The sequence below is a fragment of the Gossypium raimondii genome, chromosome 8, assembly GCF_025698545.1.
Source record: "Gossypium raimondii isolate GPD5lz chromosome 8, ASM2569854v1, whole genome shotgun sequence".
Lineage (NCBI taxonomy): Eukaryota > Viridiplantae > Streptophyta > Magnoliopsida > Malvales > Malvaceae > Gossypium > Gossypium raimondii.
In genome coordinates, this window is record NC_068572.1 from 16,397,687 (window position 1) to 16,418,050 (window position 20,364).

General features: G+C 33.3%; 1 protein-coding gene across 3 annotated transcripts; it reads right to left on the minus strand.

Moving 5' to 3' along the window:
• Window positions 1-9,668: 9,668 nt before the first annotated feature.
• On the minus strand, window positions 9,669-19,389 carry LOC105790926 (putative inactive cadmium/zinc-transporting ATPase HMA3). 3 transcript variants are annotated; one of them, XM_012618738.2, is made up of 10 exons: window positions 19,255-19,389; window positions 18,768-18,991; window positions 15,936-16,193; window positions 12,984-13,081; window positions 12,504-12,759; window positions 12,281-12,418; window positions 11,861-12,188; window positions 11,550-11,749; window positions 11,264-11,466; window positions 9,669-11,074 (listed from the first exon to the last, which is right to left on the minus strand). In XM_012618738.2, exons 2-10 carry the CDS (start codon window positions 18,952-18,954, stop codon window positions 9,872-9,874), a joined length of 2,871 nt encoding a protein of 956 aa, XP_012474192.1. In that variant the 5' UTR covers window positions 18,955-18,991; window positions 19,255-19,389; the 3' UTR covers window positions 9,669-9,871. The 3 variants fall into 3 exon arrangements, with proteins under 3 accessions (XP_012474192.1, XP_012474191.1, XP_052491097.1); XM_012618737.2 differs by having other exon boundaries at window positions 12,984-13,102; XM_052635137.1 differs by having other exon boundaries at window positions 10,951-11,074; window positions 11,182-11,466; window positions 12,984-13,102.
• Between the last annotated feature and the right edge of the window lie 975 nt (window positions 19,390-20,364).

Here is a 20,364-nt window from a genome sequence, read left to right on the forward strand (position 1 = left end):
TGCGCTAGACATCTCTTGAATCTTCTTCCTATAACCCTCATCCCTGTATGAAAATTCACAATCAACTATTCCTTGGGTCGCAGGTATAAATTGCCTTGACCTATACTGCCTTAGCACTAACAATGGGGCATATCCAACAGCTCCCCAAATTTCAAGCAGTGGAACCTAATCGAAATTACTACACCGATACAAGATCTCATCTGGAAGCAACCAATGAGCTCTCCACTCAACGTCCTCCTCTTGAAGATTCTAAAGAATTACCATCCATTTCTCCTCCGAAATGTCATCTCTTCTTGGAGTAGCTACTATCTCCTTTAGTGGTGAATAATTTTTAGAGAAAACCCGATACGAAACCTTATCCACCTTCCAAAAGTGACTGTGAAACCATGCGAGTAGAAGCTGTGCACATCCAATGAATCTCCCCTCTCCCGCTTTCCGGCATGCACTCAATGACTTGAAAGTTTCTGCCAAAATCGTCGGAATTGGTGTAACCCTCTTATCAAGCTGGTTGAATAAATCGGTGACTGCTTCATCAACATTCCCCAAGGCTTTGGGGAAGACAACCAAGCAATATATACTTAAAGCAAGGACATCTAACCTCTTCCTCAAGTCTGGGTGCATTAGAATTGTATCTTTCAAACTCCTCCAAGGAACGCACTTACTATCCCCCTTTTGCTTAATCCATGTAGCAATCCACTGCTCGTTCATCCCTGTTATACTCATCAGCTTCTTCAAAAAAGTTGGCACATTTATCGCTATCGAGTAGACCTTGTCCACTTGAAACTTTGAGCATCGGAGTAAAGCCACATATTCTTCTATCGTAGGCACCAAATCGACCTTCCCAAATGTGAAGCAGCTGTAAACAGGATTCCAAAACTGGGCGAGGGCTCAAAACAAATACTTGTCTACCTTCACATCAAGCAAATAAGGCAAATCCCCATAATTATTATAAAATAACTATCTAACCTTGTCATTCCACTGATCCCAGATTTCATTCAACTCTTGCAAATTGTTTTGAGTTACACTGATGCGAGTAAAATCCCATAATTTCGATACATGTCCGTCAGCCAAACTATCACCTTTCTCTTGCTGTGTCATTTCAGACCAAGTTCAGACAACCTCATTATCCTCCACTTTCTTAAGAAACCATTTTTCCATGATAAGCTTTATATCTAGCAACTGAATATGAACTGACGCCTTTTATAATGAAATGAAATCCCATGACATGCAATAAAAATAAAACACGAAAAGTCAATTTCATATAAACATAGAATATAATCAAGTAAAATACCTACTCGGATATCTACTAGGGTTCAGTATAGTTCTACCTAAGGTGGATTCCTAAGGTTCACTACATGAAGTTCGGTTCTAGGGCAAAGGTACCCAAACCAGAAGATTCCTCGATCTTCACCCATTATAGGCTCATATATATCAAGTTCGGTTCAGGGGAATACATTTTCCCTATTACTATACAGAGATGAAAATCTCACGAAGGCATAGGTACCGATGTACTCCGAAAGCGATCAACTATCTTATACAGAGGTGAAAACCTCACGAAGGAATAGTTTCTCACTCCCACTTAAAAGGGTAAAATCATTCAACTCATGTAATGTGTAATGCAAACAATACTTAAATCAATTAAGCAAGAAAATAATGAATGCAAAAGGATATCATGAATTTTTTTAAAAAAATTATTTATTTGACCATAAGACAAAAATTAATCAACTTTGTGGCTCGACTCTCTTATTTTTTTAAAAAAATATTCCCCAGTGGACTCGCCAAGCTGTCGAAACCATTTGTATTTTGAAAAATAAAAATTAGTTGTCGATGAAAATTGGAGTCACCACCAATCTTTTATTGAGGTGTGATTGGATCACCTAAAAATAATTTTGGTCTACGAGTTTTTAGAAAAACGGGTTCGAGAGTCAGTTACGTTCGAGGAAGGATTAGCACCCTCGTAACGCCCAAAAATTGGTACCAAATTGATTAATGAATGTCTTAACGTCGAGAGTTAAAAATATGATCCTTAGTAGAAACTTTAAAAATACGTTACTTATTTAGACTTTTCTCATTTCGGAAAAAAGAAATGTCACACACAATGCGTTAGGGCACGATATTCTACTTCTCTAAAAATGAGTTTGTCCAAAATACTCGTGTAATAAAATTTAAGAGAATATTCATTTGTTTAAAATTTATAAGGAAATCGCGGCCCAATACGTTAGGGCACAATTTCTCAAAATTCTAAGCATTGAATATTTCCTTTATTGTTTTTTAGAAAAATCTTTATCTCGAGAAATCAACGCGTCACATCCAATACGTTAGAACACCACATGTTGAATTTCAGATGACAAGCTTTATTTTGTTTGATTAAAGGTCAATTCTCGATTGCTAGATTTTACGAAGAAAATTGGAACCCAATACGTTAGGGCTCAATTTTCTTGAAATTCCTAAATACGAGTATTATCTCTATTTTGAAAATTTTCTATTTTTAAATTCAAGTAAAAGATGATGTAATGTTATATTTTATGTATAAATGTCGCAATAACAAATACAACAATAATAAATACAACAATGGCATAGAAATAATATAAACAAATAAATGAACGAAACTAATATTCCTAAGAAAAAATAATTAATGACATGTAAAATATCAAATAAACGAGCAAGATAAAAATAATATAAATGAAAACACAAATTAATAAAAATTGAAATAAATAAATAAAGTACATAATATATACATTGAACTTATGAAGAATAAAAAGACATGCACATGGATTTACATATAAAATCTAGAATTATAAAATTTGTATAGCAAAATATATAATGTATTTATGAAAATGAAGAAAATACATAATTATACGTATATATATAAAATAATAAGAAATACGTGTTTTTAAAAAATAAGTAAGTATTTAATCATTTTAAAAACATGAATATATGTATATATATATAAATATAAAATATTCATTAAAAAATATAAATATAGAAAAATATTCGTTAGAAAAAATATAAATATATATAGATATATAGATTTTAAAAAAAAATTAAAATTACATATATATATAAAATAATTACATTATCAATTAATTAAAAAATAAAGAAAATAAAAAAATGGATAAATTGAACTAAAGACAAAAAAAATCTGGGGCAAATTCGCAAATAATTGAAGATCGGAGGACCATATTGAACGCGCAAAGAATATAGAGGAGCTGGAAAGGAAATTTTCCTTTCTCCTCTAAAACGGCGCCATTCCAAGTCTGACCAAATTGAAATTGAAAAAAAATTAAAGGCGAATTTTAAAAATAAAATAAACTTAATTGTAAAAGTATTAAAAGGCAGAGGGGCTAAAAGCGCAATTTACCCCTCCGCTCAAAAACACGCGGATTCTAGGCCGGGTCGGGTCAGATTCGGGTTGACCTCCCTAAAACGACGCCGTTTTGGGCGTCTGGGGGCTCTCCAAAACGGTACCGTTTTAGTACCCTAAAAAAGCCTCTATCTTTTCAAAAAAAATTCATTTTAAACCCTATTATAAAAAAATCCTTTCAAAAAAGAGCTCTCCCCCTCAGTTCTCCGACGTCCAGTCCGGCCATCGGCCGATCATCGGCCATCGCGCCGGTATCCGATCTCTGGCGCTGGCACCGCCGTTTGCGGTGGCCAGAAATGGGGAAAATCCCCTATTCAGTTCCTTCAGCCTCTCTAAACCCAAATCTGGGTTTGGAGTTTTCAAAATATCGACGCAAACCGCAAAGAAGTCAAGGAAACCCTTCGGTTTTCGGCCACCAATCCTCGGCGTGGCTCCCTCAAACGCTTCAGCGCCGCTTCAGAGTCCAAAGAAATGTGGTTTCTTTCGTTTTTACTTTTATATTATTCGTTTATAAAAAAATAAAATAATAAATATAACAATCGAAAAATAAATAAATATTGTAAATGTCAACCTTTTTGATCGATTTTCCCTCTGTATTGAACTCTCGGTTTGCTGTAAAAATAATAACTTTTTTATTTGATTTTTTCGAGTCCTCTTTACAGTATTCTTAATGGCTTTTTATAGCCATAATAAAACAAATAGTATAGAAAGTAAATCTTGTTTACATCGATTTGATTCTCAATCTTTTGATTTTTCTTTCCATATACTGTTTTGTTTCTTTTCTTATCGTGCAAGTGAAGCGGGGATGCGGCTCTTGCGGATCTTGGCTGTGGCGCGAGGCTTACCCCAGAAACCCTAGGGTTTCTGAAACTGCTTTGGGCCCGGGATTTATTTTGGGCCTCTGTTTATTTCAGTTTGGGCCCTTATAGGCCTGTTTGTAATTGGAGTCTGTATTTATTTTTTCATATAGGTCGAGTAAAATTTAGGTGTTACGTAAGTATTTGTTGTTGTACTTAACTAGGTTGAGTCTTAATTCTACAGAATTAAGAATTAGATTTAGCCAATGCTTTTTCTGCTGCTATTTTGTTGGAACTTAAACAGTAAAACAAAAACAAAAACAGTAGACCAAGCAAAGAAATCGAAGCATGAACAGAATGAAAACAATTGGGAGAATGATAACTGAAAAATTCACCTTTTTTTCATTCAAAATTTGAATAATATATGAGTTACAAAGTAATGGACAGTTACCTAATGACTTAACTGCTCCCACTAATACAAGATTAAAATTTGCTTGAATTAAACACAAAAGATAGCTGACATATCAGCTATTACATCAACTCAAATCATAAACTAATCCTACTAAATTTGTGAATAAATTACAAATGAACTAGCCAAAGTTACATAGGAACAAAATGATCAAAACATATTGTTACATTCGGTTCAGCTCCATTTCTGCACTTCAAACAGTTTTGCTGCTAGTATTGTGCTGAACTGCTGCTGGTCTCCTGTTGCAATGTAGGCCAAAGCTTAACACTGCTCCTTAGACTATATGCAACAAACATCAATATTCCTTCTTAAAGTTTCAAACCTAGTAGCTCTTAATGGCTTGGTCAAAATATCAGCCAATTGAGTTTCTAAGCTGCAATGAACAAGACTGACTTCCTTTGATTGCTCAGCCTCTCGAATAAAATGAAATTTGATCTTGAAATGTTTAGTCTTGCCATGAAAGACTGGATTTTTTGCTATGGCACTGCTGATTGGTTATCAACCTTGATCTCAGTTGGTCCAACTTGATCTTCGTTAAGGTCATAAAGGAGTTTCCTGAGCCAAATGGCTTGGTTAACAGCTGCAAAAGCTGCAATGTACTCTGCTTCAGTTGTGGATTGAGCAACAGTTTGTTGCTTCTTTGAACTCCAGCAAAATACCCCTGATCCAAGTGTAAAGAAGTAACCAGACGTGCTCTTCATGTCATCAACAAAGCCAGCCCAATCACTATCATAGTATCATGCTAGCTTAAGCTCCTTTCCTTTCTCAAATTTGACTCCACAGCTTAAGGTTCCTTTGACATATCTAAAGACCCTTTTTGCTGCTTTGAAATGGACCACATCACAGCAGTGCATAAATCTTGACAAAAGGCTAACACTAAACATGATATTAGGCCCGGTTGCTATTAAATAGAGCAAGCAACCTACCAGGCTTCGATGTTCCTTCTCATCAACCCTCTCTTGATTCCCGCTACTACTCAGTTTCTCCCCTTGAGCTACAGGTGTGCTGATTGTTTTGCATTTTAGCATGTAAAATTTATTGAGAATATTCAAAGGAAAGGCATGTTGGCTAATGAAAATGCCTTGATTAGATTGATTTACTTCTATACCAAGGAAGTATGTCATGACTCCCAAGTCTGTCATATCAAGCACCTCTTGCATTTGCACTTTAAATTCACTAATCAGTTCATGTTTGCTTCCAGTCACAAGTAAGTCATCCACATAGAGAGAAACAATTAGCAAGGTCTCACTTTCTGACCTCTTCACATAAAGTGTAGCCTCACTAACACTTTTTTCAAACCCGAGCCTAGACAGGTATGTGTCAATCCTGTCATACTAGGCCATTGATGCCTGCTTCAGGGCATAAAGAGCCTTTCTCAGTCTATAGACTGTCTTCGTCTCCTACAACTTTAAATCCATCAAGTTGCTCAATGAAAATCTCTTCCTTGAGGAAACCATTCAGAAATGCTAACTTAACATCTAACTGATGAACCTTCCATTGCTTCTGAGCAGCCAAGGCAAACAGAAGTTTAATTGTGTCTAGCTTTGCCACTGGAGTAAATATCTCCATGAAATCAATACCATATTGCTGGCTGTAGCCTTTTACCACAAGCCTTGCCTTGTGTTTGTTCAATAATCCATCAGCATTGTACTTAGCTCTAAACACCCAGTTAACACCAATGACCTTCTTATGATCAAGTTTGTTCACCAGTTCCCATGTATCATTCTTGTGGATCATTTCCAATTCAGCTTCCATGGCCTTCTTCCAGTGCTTGTCCCTGGTAGCTTCCTCAAAGTCAAAGGGTTCAACTATTGCTACATTACATCTTTGATAAATGTCAGTAATGGTTCTAGTGCCTCTCACAGGAGCATCATCAATGGCTCCATTGTTTGGTTCTTCTTCAGCAAGTTCAAGAACAAGGTCTGGCTAATCTTCTTCAATCAAGCTTGCATTTGCATCATTCCAACTCCAAACCTTCTCCTCGTCAAATTTTACATCTCTGCTCACCAAAATCTTATTTGTTAAAGGATCAAACACCCTGTAGCCCTTTTTAGTACTGTTATACCCAACAAAGATCCCTAGAACAACCCTGCTTTCAAGCTTGGTCCTTTTCTCCATTGGAATGTGAGCATAACACACACAGCCAAACACTTTCAGGTGTGATACAATTGGCTTGAGTCCATGCCAAGCTTCAAAATGGGTCTTGTCCTTGACAGCATGAGTTGGCAGCTTGTTAAGCAAATACATTGAGGTATTGAGTGCCTCAGTGCAAAATTTGCTTGGCAATTTACTCTGAAATAGCAAAAATCTAGCCATATCAAGCACAGTTCTATTCTTCCTCTCACATATTCCATTTTGTTGAGGAGTATACACTGTTGTTAGCTGATGGTGAATCTCAGCTTCCTCACACAGTTTCTAAAACATGTCAGACACATACTCAATGCCATTATCAGTTCTCAAAGCTTTGATCTTGCAACTAGACTGGTTTTCAGCTGAGGCTTTGAATTTGCTGAATGCTTCAAACACTTCAAATTTCTGCCTAAAGAAATAAATCCAGCAAAACCTGGTTAAATCATCAATGAACAAAACAAAATACTTATTGTCATTTAGAGAATGAGTCTTCATTGGACCACAAATATCAGAATGAACCAATTCAAGCTTTTCTCGAGCTCTCCATGCACTGTTAGCTGAAAAAAGTAATCTAGCCTACTTACCAAGCTGGCAGACTTCACAAACAGTGTTTCTTACCTCAACCCTAGACATGTCCTCAACCAGGTTCAGCCTATGCAACAAGTCATGTGATCTATGGTTAACATGGCCAAGCCTTTTGTGCCATAGGTCAGCATTATCAACAAGACTAGTATAGGCTTTCTTTTCGAGTTGATTCACATCGAGCATAAAACACTTTCTGTTATTGCTACTTTGACTAACTCCTAACCAAATGAATCTTTAACAATGCATGAGCTATCCTTAAAGACCAAAGAGTACCCTTTTTCCACTAACTGACCAACACTAAGCAGATTCTGATCTATGTCAGGAACAAAAAACACATCAGAAATGATCTTGTTACCTGAACAAGTCTTGATCACAACATCTCCTCTACCTTGAGCTTCAATCAGATTCCCATTACCAATTTTGATTTTTACAGTAAAGCTTCTATCAAGGTTCTTGAACAGCTTCTTATCAGCTGCCATGTGGTGTGAGCAACCACTATCCACTAGCCAGTCACATCTAGCTTTACTTGTGCTAACAAAAGCAGGAGGATGTGAAAACATGCTCCTCTTGAGCTTGAAGATCCTCAGCAGCTCGAGCTTGCTGCTGAGCAAGTTCCTTCCCTTTGCTTCTGTACACCTTCTCAACATGGTCAAATTGTTTGTAGTTTCTACAATAGATGTCTGGTCTGTACCAACAATACCTCTCCGAGTGTGTGGTTTTCTTGCAGTGAATGCATGGTGGAAACACTCTTTTACTTGTATCTCTCCTTGGTTTCTCCCTTCTGTTGAGCCAAGGCTTTTTCCCTTTCTGATTTGAACTTGAGCCTTCATTGGCCTTTACTTGGAAAGCTCCTTCAGGATGCTCTTCTTGCCTATTGGCCCTTCTTTGCTCAACTACATACAGAGAGTTTATCAGCTTAGACAATGAGATAGCTGACAAGTTCTCAAGTGATGAAATCTTTGACTCAAACTTTTCAGGAGAGTGGTGATAACCTTTTCAACAACTCTACTCTCACTGAAGTTTTCTCCAATGAGCCTAATACTGTTGATAGTGGCCATTATTCTGTCTGAGTACTGCGTGATAGTCTTTGACTCTTTCATCTTCATATTCTCAAAATCTCTCCTGAGATTAATAACTTGTTGCTGGCTTATTTTGTCTGACCCCATGAACTCCTCCTTCAGCTTCTCTCATGCCTGTTTGGGTGAGTCACAAGCCATTATCCTAGTGAAGATAACATCTGATACTCTATTCTGCAAGCAGGCCATTGCTTTATGATTCTTGGAGCACTCTTTACTATGTTGCCTGATATGAACAATGGTAGGATTGGCCCTCAATGGAGGTGGTTCAGTATAACTTTCAACCACATTTCACAAATCGTGCTCCTGAAGGTATGTTTTTATCTTAACTACCCAAATATGGTAGTTCTCTCTAGTGAACACAGGTGGTGGAGGTGGTGTGAAACTCATCCTACTGAAACAAACCCAACAACTTCAATTTCTCTCTTCTCAAATTTTGTTTTGGCTAAAAACAACCAACAATAGAGGCCCTCAAAGATGACAGGCTCTGATTACCATCTGTTGGAACTTAAGCAGTAAAATAAAAATAAAAGCAGTAGACCAAGCAAAAAAATTGAAGCATGAACAGAATGAAAACAATTAGGAGAATGATAACTGAAAAATTCACCTTTTTTTCATTCAAAATTTGAATAATATATGAGTTACAAAGTAATGGGCAATTACCTAATGACTTAACTGTTCCCACTAATACAAGACTAAAATTTGCTTGAATTACACACAAAAGATAACTGACATATCAGCTATTACATCAACTCAAATCATAAACTAATCCTACTAAATTTGTGAACAAATTACAAATGAACTAGCCAAAGTTACATAGGAACAAAATGATCAAAACATATTGTTGCATTCGGTTCAGCTCCATTTCTGCACTTCAAACAGTTTTACTGCTGATGTTGTGCTAAACTGCTGCTGGTCTCCTATTGCAATGCAGGCCAAAGCTTAACATATTTTTGCAATATGAGATTGTCTTTCAACATGTTTTTGTTGTTAATTTTGTAAATCGATACTAAAAATATACAAACAATAGGCAACATTCTTTTATTATTATACCTAATTCTTTTTTATATGTATTATATGTGAATATAAAGTTTATTATGATTTGATTAATTACTATATATAAGGAATTCTTTTCTATCCATGTGAATTAACCAAACCACTTTTGACAGTTCTTTATTGTTGCAAGGGCATGCAAGGCAGATAAGGCAATCACCATCATTTGATACAAAATAAAGCAAACCAGAAGAGAGACCAAGTCGTGACTTTCTATTGTAATATTTGAATTCAAGTTTACAAGTGAGATGAAGCAATCTTACATATCCTCAAACTTGGGTGCATATACCATAATGATCTATGAAACGTTTTACAAATTAAAAAACGAGAAACATTTTTAACTTTAAGTACCTGTCATAATTTCCATTTCTTTGTTTCTATCAAAGTTAAAACATTTCTATTCAGTGATAATTTCTGTTAAGCCAGGTCTAAATCGTCCATGCTTACCACAACATTCTTTCATATAGCTTTTGCAACAACCACCCAATTCTCTCTTCTCCACACTCGTACAACCATGCACCTCGTCTGGATTCATTGTAATGTCTATGGCAGTGTGAGTTGGCTCGTGCGAATCAAGATGACCTGTTTGATTTAGACTCTCCAAACAACGATGTTCTACCAAGTTTTCAAAAGCTGTAAGGTTGTTACCATGGATATCAACGTGGTTTTCACCACAATAAGTAGAATGACAATGATCATTTTTTGTCCCTTGTTGTTCTTTTTCCGGAGTAGATGATGAATATTGATGTAAATGGCCCTGATGGCATTGCTTTACCCCATGGGTAGCATTGGCTTCTTTACCCAAGTCTAAACTCCCATGGCCTGAACAACATTTTCTGGGCAAATTTTGGGCCTCAATCTTGTGATTGACCAAGTTACAGCTTCTCTGGTTACAGTACTTTGCTTCACGGATAACAGAACCATCGTGTGTCCTTCTCGAGTCTTCACATTTGTCTCTCCCGCGTGAATTTGAAGAGGAATCCGTTTTGAAAATGCCAGAATGACATCTTGAGGCACATCTCTCGGAGCAACATGTTGGCGGCTCACATGCCTTTTGGACTTTTTTGTCTAAACTAGCATCTTGGTGCTTATGAAAAGAGTCACAATGACTGGCTTTGGATCCATGCTTGTTTGTATGCGCTGCAACTGAAGATTTGCAACATTTTCTTCCATCTTTGTGTTTTCCTCGCAAAAGGAGCATGCTATTACAGATCACCAACAAGCATGTTCCAACATCGGCAAGAACGGCTGCCCACACAAGTGGATGACCAGCAAAGGCCAAAGCAAGAATAGCCGTCTTAGTACTGATTGATAGAATTACATTCTCAATTACTTTCCTATGAGCCTTTCTTGCCAGTTTGATAGCTTTTGGAATCTTTCTGATGTCATTTGACATGAGAACCACATGCCCTGTCTCTGTGGCAAGTGCCGAGCCTGAAATGCCCATTGAGATGCCAATATCAGCTGTAGCAAGTGCAGGGGCATCATTGACACCATCTCCAATCATTGCCGTTGCCCCTTCTTTCTTAAAATCTTTGATTATTCTTGCCTTATCTTCAGGGAGAAGTTCTGCATGAACTACATCTAGACGGTTCCCCAGCTGCAAGATATGTAATTCATGTTATCTTATCAACTAAGCAAAATGGGATATCAAATACAAGAAGATAAGAGATGAAGTCTACAAAATTTGTTTAAAAGATTTCAAACCAGTTCCTTGAGTCATCATTATTGAATTGTGAATGTCATGGCATCCTTTCCTAATAAACGGAAGCGAAAAGTCGAAGTGCACCTGTTCTTGTACATGTATGGCTACAGCTTGATTGTCTCCTGTAAGCATAGCCACTTTTATCCTCATTGACTTAAGCTCATCGACTGCCTCTGGAACACCAGTTCGACAAGCATCTGAAAGACTGAAGATTCCAGCAGGGGTTGCTCCAGAATATACAAACCCAATGGTCTTCCCTTTCATCATATTGCCTTCTAGAGTTGGAACTGCATGTCCAAAAATTGAGAATGTTACACTTGACATGAAAGTATAACATAAAAAAATATGAAACTAATTACAAAGTTTTCACCTGTTCCGTGGGCTCTCACTGAAATTTTTTTGCTTCCAATGTAAATATCTCTGCCATCAACTCTCCCATAAATACCTTCCCCAGGGAAGTTTTGATAATCCTCAACCGTTTCAGGGTTGGGTTCTATTGAATGGGATCTTCCATAATCTACTAGTGCAGCTGCCATTGGATGACTTGACTTACTCTCAATGCTTGAAACCCTTTCAAAAATATTATAACTAGTATTAGTATCTAGTGAAATGAAAAACTTGATGTTGTTGTTTAACATTCACTACTGCTATCCAGTGAAGAGGCAAATATGAAGAGCGTACCAATAAAGCAATGTGTCCAAGCTTATATCTTGAGAAAGAGGTTGAAAATCGGTGACAATAAATTCACCTCTCGTAAGTGTACCGGTTTTGTCAAAAGCTGTGATCCTAATTTTGGAAAGAGTTTCAAGATAGTCGCCACCCTTAACTAGAAGTCCTGACGTTGCTGCCTTTGTAAGTGCACAAAAACTTGCAACAGGCGTAGAAAGGATAAGCGAACATGGGCAAGCACTCACCAACACTACCAATGCTAAGTGAAACCAATGATGAATGTTTTTCACTCTAAGTGCAGTTGGAATCACAGCAATGGCGGCAGATACAATTATAATTGCTGCAAATAGTTTCCATAAGATGAGCAGTAGGAAAGCAAAGGCTGGATTGCAATCAAAGGAAGCTTGTAAATCTAGATGAAAATAAACCAACCTGGGGTGTAGAACTGAGCACATTTGTCTATAAATCTTTGGGTGTTAGATTTGCTATTTTGAGCTTCCTCCACCAGCTTTGCCATTTTAGCCACTACACAGTCTTCAGCTACAGCAGTAGTTTTAACACTAATGTAACCTATAGAAAAAGCGAAAAAAGCCTTGTCAGCATCAAAACTGAATGAGCTTAAAGAAAAAAGAAGAAGAAGAAAATGAGTTGCAACCATTTAGATTGATGGTGCCAGCCCAAACAGTTGAATCCTTTTCTTTGGTAACCGGAAGTGATTCACCGGTGAGGCTTTTCTCATCCACCTCACATCTCCCATCTACAACAATTCCATCAATCGGTATAGCTTCACCAGCCTTGACTGCCAGAAGAGTGTTCAACTTGACCTCATCAACATCCACTTCTTCTCCATTCTCAGCTATGACTGCTTTTTGAGGAGTTATACTCATCAATGATGACATCACAGCACTAGCCTGAAATTGAGCGAGACACCATGCTTATACATTTCAACATTTTATTTCTAATTAAACTTATTAATGTTTTCAGCATATCAAAGCCAATTCTAAAACTGAAGAGCGAACAAGTGCCAAGGAAATAACATACATGCAAATATATATATATATATATATAAACTTCACATTACTACTATTTACTAAATTTATTCTTAGTGGCGTTAGAGAGGCAATTTAAAGCTAACCTTATGGCTTGCTCTTGACTCAAGCCATTCCGCAATGGTGAAGAGGAAGACTATGGTGCCAGCTTCAGTGTAGTCTTTCATTGCAACGCTCCCTATCACTGTAAAATAAATAGCAGCCACTGTTCAAGACAAATCAACACTAACCTCAATGCACCCCAGCATTTTCCTCAACACATTTTTTATTACTCTATAACCAAAAATAAAATTATTTATTTAAAAAAGAAAGTTATATTTTTGTTTAATTATAAATTTCATCCCTCTACTTTAAGGAAACTAGGAAGTTAGTCATTTTACTTTAATTTATCATAACTTGGTCCTCATAGTTTATGATAACTGATATATGAGTCGAATTAGTTAATTTGTTACCAAAATAATCCAAAAATTTTAAAATCTAATTTCATTCTATCCAAATTGACCCAACACAAAACTAACATGACTCATCTAATTAACAGGTTTGATACCCATATAACTTTGATTCCAACATTTGAAAACACAAATATCTTACCGAATACGTTCCGTTATAGTAACTTCTAATAATAATAATTAAGAATCAATATTTGTAACGTGCATGATAACCTGTACATATTTGATGATTTAAGTAGTTAGATTGGGAGAAATCATAAAATAGACCGGACAGATATAGCAACACTTTATGAAGTGTATGGTGGAACCACTCAATTAAAGGCATCCAAATTGGTATGGTTAAAATTCCGTCTCATTTCGTGGCAGTGCTCAAAGGAGGGAAAAGGCAGAACAAAAACTTATGGTTGGTTGGGGTCTCAAAAATCAACTTCTAATTGGAAACCTTAAGGGACTAAAATTGTAGTTTTCTTGAGGTTTCGTGTTCTCCATGGAAAACCATGTATGGATTCTAATCGCAACTGCAAAAATATATTTCCTTTCTCATAGATATTTCTAAATCTAATAATTTTTTTATGATAACAAATTTAATGACCACATTCGATGTTTACTATTAAAACAGGTCCAATTGCATGTCAAGCGAACCCAGTCTAACTTAGATCATTAACAACCAAAATCAAAGATGCATCGGCATTAGATAAATAATATATTTAAAATATATTTTTTTCCTATAGGAACAGGAATGTAACGTAAGTAAAGCAAGGTTTGAATATTGTAAAGTTTGAGTTCGACTTTAAATTTAGAGTTTTATATTCCATTCAAGTTACAACTATTTTTAAGTTTAGATATAATTGGGCTACTTGAATTTGAAGTTGATTAAGTTCGTTTATTAATTTTAATACTCAAGTTTAAATTGAGCTCGATTAAATTCGTGCATATTCAAACTCGCTCAACAATTAAACTTAAGGTTAATAATATAATAAAATGTAGTAATTTAATTTGATAATAGAAAAATATCTAAAATATATATTAAAAATTCAAATTTCAAAAATTCATAAAATATTTGAGTTAAATATTACTATAATCCAATTCGACTCAATTAATAATTTAAGTTACTCAAACTTGATTCAATAACGAAGAAATTTAAATTTTCTTCAAATCAAATGAATATTTCATTTAAAGATGGAATTATTCATTTATCTTCAATTTTTTTAAATTATAAAAAAAAAGAAGGAAAGTAGTGACTGTTCATTAAATGTAAAACTGCACCCCCCCTATGGTAGCTTCGAGAAACAGTCTGTTTCTTCTTTTGAGTAGTTTTATTTATTTATTTTGCCTACGCAAGTGGATATGAACTGTTTTTTTACATATCAATGGATTTTTATTTCTATTGTTCTTTTTGGAATTGTTGGTTGTCAAATCAAAGTCCTCAACGAGACTGTGAGGAAGAGGAATTAGGGTGTCCGACATATTAAAATACACCAACGTTGATCTCGTAAATATTTTTCAATTTAAAAATTTCTTCGCAGTATGATCAAACCTGAAAATGTAATTGACCAAACCCAAAATTTTCCACCCTAAAACCACAAAGAAATAGATGTTTTCAAAACGATCCATTTAAATTTCTAGACTTATGACTCAAATGCAAATAATTTAAGCTGATTATTGAAATTTTAAAATGCTATATAGTAAATCCAAGATTCTCATAAGAATCTTTTGATTATCTTCACAATCAATCAACTCAAAGCACCAAATTTCATGGAAAGATTTTAGAACAAGTCAAATCATTAATTTTTATTTAATTAAATAAATTATTAAAATTCATAAATATTTAAAATATATATTAAAAATAGGGAATATCATTTTAATAGATTAAATTAGTTTTCTTTAATCCAATTAAATTGGTTCCAAGTCATTACGAATAAATTAGTTAATTTTTTCTCCAAATTAATATTTCAATCAATTCCACCTTATTCAAACAACAATTTAGAAAACTCATTATGTCAGTATGAATGTGTATAAAACAAGAAACATTTGGCTTTTCCTCCGACTCTACCATTTTGTTACGAAACGTGAGAAGCTTTACTTGAAAGGACGGATTGGATTTTAAAGGGTAGGACTCCACCTCAAAAGGAATACAAAGTATTGTAAACCCACTAACAAAAAGTATTAAAAAGGGAAAAAAAAGATAATCCACAAAAAAAAAGAGAAAAGAGTAAAAACTGAAGAAATCGACAATAAAGAAACAAAAGCAAAGAGAAACCACAAAGTTAACGATTTTGCTGCATTTATAGTCCATTAAACTTGTATAAAACCATTTCCAATTTTAACAAGAAATCAATATGCTTTATAAAAGCATTTGTCCCACATTTATTTTCTAAAATCCAAGGTACTATTAACTTTTCGGAAAGCACCTCAATTCCATATAAAGATACTAAAGTATCACCTTAGTCCAAGTTTAATTAAGTTGTTTCACTTCTTTGGGATTTTTTTGTTGAGAATAAATATACATATAATCCTATAAGAATATTGTAATTTTGTTTAAAGAGTTGCTTGGAGGAGAAATTAAGTTTAAAATAAATGAAATATTACCTGCTATTAGGATGAGAATGTTGATATCGATCCTGAAATGTGTAATAGCTGCAAATCCCTTGAAAAGAACAGGGTAGATGCCAATAACCACAGCTCCCACAGCAAGCCATTGTAAAGGATGGTACACATACTTCAAAAATGATAACAAGAGCAACAACCCACAAACCACTGCAAAAGGGCTCGGCCATTTTTTCTGGTACTTTATCTCCCCATGTGCTCTAACATTTGCTTCCAGTCTTGCTTGATTTAGAGCCTTCACTATATAATCAAAAGATTGATATATATTAAATTATTTTTATTTGGTGCCAAAACCCTAAGAAAAAAAAAGGAAAATAAATGGTGGTTCTCTACATAGGTCTTGATATAATATAGTATTCGATACGTATAGTAAGATTCACTATAAATTTTATATCTATTTTATAGAAAATCTACTTCATCATACAAAAGTGGCAGTCCATACAAATCGATTTGATACGATGAATATATATTTGATTCAATTAAAATTCGAAAGAAATCACTTGTCTAGAAATGTAATTTTAATATTTTTATTTTAAAAATTTAAGGTGAGTATTTGGCACATTAGCAATGTGTTTTTTTATTCCACAAGCAGCTAATGTATCTCTTTTTATATATATTTTTACTTGTCAAACATAACCCTTACTTGTAGATTCTAAAAACTCCACTATTAAATAATTTCCCAAAACTAATTCTTAAATATTTTAATGTTAAATAATGCACGATATTATACTTTTTATTAATGCTTTTGATCAATTAAATTATTTTTGTTTACTTTAATTAATTTTAAAACAATTTATTTAAAATTATATAAGAAAATGAGAGAAAGCAAATGAAATTTGAAAAAAAATGTATTACTCAAACAAGAGAATAAAAGAGAAATCAATTCCTTAACTTGCCTTGCTTTCTTTCCTCTTACCCTAATTTAAACATAGCGTAAATTAAAAATAGCAAATCATATGCAGTATATATACGGAAGCTACACAACAAAATCAAGAGGTTACTAGCATATATCATTTATTTTTATTAACAAATATATATATATATATTTATGTGAAATTGAAAATTCCTTATGAGTTGTAATACATATTATGTAATGGTCTTAAACAAGAAAAGTTTTTCATAATTATTGTCAAAAGTTATATTGCTTTTAGCATTTAATGTTGATCTGTTTTTTCTTTAGCAATTCTTCAGAGTTATCTAATCATAGATAATATGTGATTAGAAGAAGTTGATATAGGATGAGAAATTTTCTTGTCTTCTTTAAAAAGTAAAGCAGTTGTTTTGAGAAAGTGAAACATATAATATCATTCCGTTCCAACTCAGTTATATTACAACTTCGACCATAACTATTTAGGCTTTTAATAGAGAAAATTTGTTGGGAGATAGTAAATTATTATTCATCATGAAAATTTTAAACTTGAGACAAGAGATTATTTAATTATTATACAACGCTGATAAATACCATTATTCCACTTCTCATTACTCCCTATATAAATAATTTATTATTTAAATCTTTTATAAAAAGATTGATAATTTCTGAATGTCAATAAGAGTATAAGACTATCACTTTTGAACCTTTCATTAAATTTTAAATTTAACCTATTCTATACTTCAATTTCAAAATTTTATAGATGTTCTTATTTTAATTTTAGTTTTAATTTCGGCTTTAAAAAAAACCCTTAAACATTACCACTTTATTTAAATAACTCACTTTAGGCTTTCATTTGTTTTTAACTTATATTCTAATAACTTATACCTAATTAAGTCTCTAACTTTTAATTTATATATACCTAAATAAACCTTGACCTTCCATTAGAACATAAGGGCTTATTAAGTAGAAATCAAATGATAAATACTTATCTAGCTGTAAAGAAAGTATTAAGGCTAGAATAAAATTTAGAGGCCCTTTTACTTTTCTTTTATTCGGAAAAACAGGATTCAGAGTCAGTTTTTCTGTAAGATGTCATGGGAAAAACCAACTAAATCAAATTTTATGTAATATTTAAACTGATTTATCATTAGTATTTTATGTAATATTTAAAATATTATTTTTAAAGTATATATTTTCATAATTAGTGCGTGTATACAATTTTTAAATAAATGATAGTTTGTTTGTTTTTTCAAACAGTATACAGCGTTTTTACGAAACAATAGATTTCATCTAATAAAGACTAGTATAAAAGATTTTGAAAGACATAAATAGGCTTATTTAGTTTTTATGTCATGATTAGTTTGTTTGTTATGAATAAAATATTTTATAAATAATATCAATAAAAAGGGAGTGTAAAATAAGCAGAAATATTGGAACACAGTTACACAAGTAGAGTCCCGCAAGTCATGTGAATCACATGGCCCATCGTCCGGTTTCTCTCTCTCTTTTGCTTTCTCTTTTTTTCCAAAAAGAAAAAAGAAAGCAATTATTATAAAATAAAATAAAAACTTTTGTTTTGTTAATAAATTATTTAATATATAGCATTGCAGACAAACTAATAAAAAGAAATCACATCTTTCTAATAAAAAATAAGATAAAATTCAGGTTACAACATTGGTGAGGTAAGATTCCACTCATATTTGGCAGTTAAATTAACTCCCTTCCAAAAGCATCACAAAAATAAAATATTATATTTTAACCTCATATTTAAAAAAAACAAAAATAAAACGTTTAAGAATTGATAAGATCACATATAAATAATAAGATGAAGAAGATCAAATTGTACTTTTATATCACACAAATGTGTTAGTTATAGTTTGAAAAGAATGAATTGCTAAAATGTAAACATAAATTAAAAGAAGAAGAATTAAGTTGGGAATTACCAATTTGAAGCTGAGAAAGAAGGAGATTGTCATGAAGAACAATGACAGTTCTGGTAGGAACAATCACAGACACTTCTTTCACACCTTCAAGAGATTTCAATATGTTTTCTATCAGAGGGACCTCAGATGAGCAGCAGAGACCCAACACATCGAAGTAGCTCTTCTGCAGGTTTTTGTTTGCAACCATTTCTTTTATAATAAACTCTTCTTTACCTGTTTTAATTCTGAAAAAAACAATGATGATTCGAATTGCAGATCTTTTGGAAATGGGTATTGAAGTTTCTTAATGTGAAACAAAAAGGAGAAGCAAAATTTTGAGCAATGAAATATGAAGAGAAGAGAAAAGAAAGCTCATGAAATGAAAGCCACAAACTTACTAAGGAAGGAAGAGAAGAAACTGAAACGATGAAATATATATATATATACACAAATACATTTCTTTATATTTCTAGTTGAAAGGAAGAGTTTTTGGAGTTAGAAAAATTACCTTTGAAATGTAAAGGAAAAATGGGTTGGGGAGAGGAGAGGAGAGAGAGGTATAGGAAGAGAGGTTGGGAGTAGGATGGTTTAAGTAGAGATCGTTGGGTAGCCTTGGGAGGGGAACCACCGTTTTGAGGTGACAATTATGGAGTAAAAAAAAAAAAAATCAAGTAAAAGAAAACAGGGTTAATGCATTTTTATAAGAATTTGGCAATGGTTTACATAGAGGAGGTTTGAATTATTTTTTTAATATTAGTTTTTTAATAATTTTATTATAAATTTTAATCATATTTATTTTTTCTTCTCAATTATCTATAGTCCCTTTTCAACTCATAAATAAGAGGATAATATACTTAAGTGCACTCGAAGCCCCGTCTTCATACATTGACAACAAGACAACAATGCACATACTAGTCGAGCTAAGATTCAATCATTCATATTAATTTCTAAATTTGATAATTGTTTTTATATCAATGTATGAATTAGGCACTTATCTTAATATTTAGGTTTTATTTTTTTTTGTTTAAGTTAATTTTAGAGCTTCTCATTTATTCTTTCATTGAAGTTTAAATTTTTTTATTTAAATATTAATTTAAATTAAAAAAAACTCAAACTCAAATATGAAATTCAAACTCAAATATTGCTTTTAACCTAAGAAAATACTTTAATAAATCGAAGGTCTAAAGAATTGTGGCCAAACTACTAGTGAAATTGATTTGATTCTGTATAGGGGGAATATAGTGCACTCATCTCATCTCTTTAACAGAAGAGACAGATGGAGATAGTGGAGAATCAGTTATGGGGTCGGAATGGAATCCACATATGAATCCACAAACATCAAATTAACCCTTCCTTATTCTTTATGTATTCTACAGTCTTTCCTTAAAAGTTTTGAATTAAAATTTGTAGCATCATATCTAAATTAATTTACGAAAGAGGTAACGTTTTAATTGTGACAAAAAATAATATGTATATGATATAATAGCAAATCATATAATTGCTTTTTAAAACAAATCATATAATTTTATAAGACCATCATGTAATCTTTTTAGATCGAGATAAATTATATAAAATTGTTGATTGAATTTTAACTCAATTAATATTAATATTTGTTTAG

Coding starts and splice junctions, on each gene's coding strand:
- LOC105790926 (XM_012618737.2), bottom strand. CDS start 18,954: ATGGTTGCAAACAAAAACCTGCAGAAGAGCTACTTCGATGTGTTGGGT. Junction 12,189..12,280: donor TGCTCAGTTCTACACCCCAG/GTTGGTTTATTT, acceptor AACTATTTGCAG/CAATTATAATTGTATCTGCC. Junction 11,075..11,263: donor CCATACATGTACAAGAACAG/GTGCACTTCGAC, acceptor CATATCTTGCAG/CTGGGGAACCGTCTAGATGT.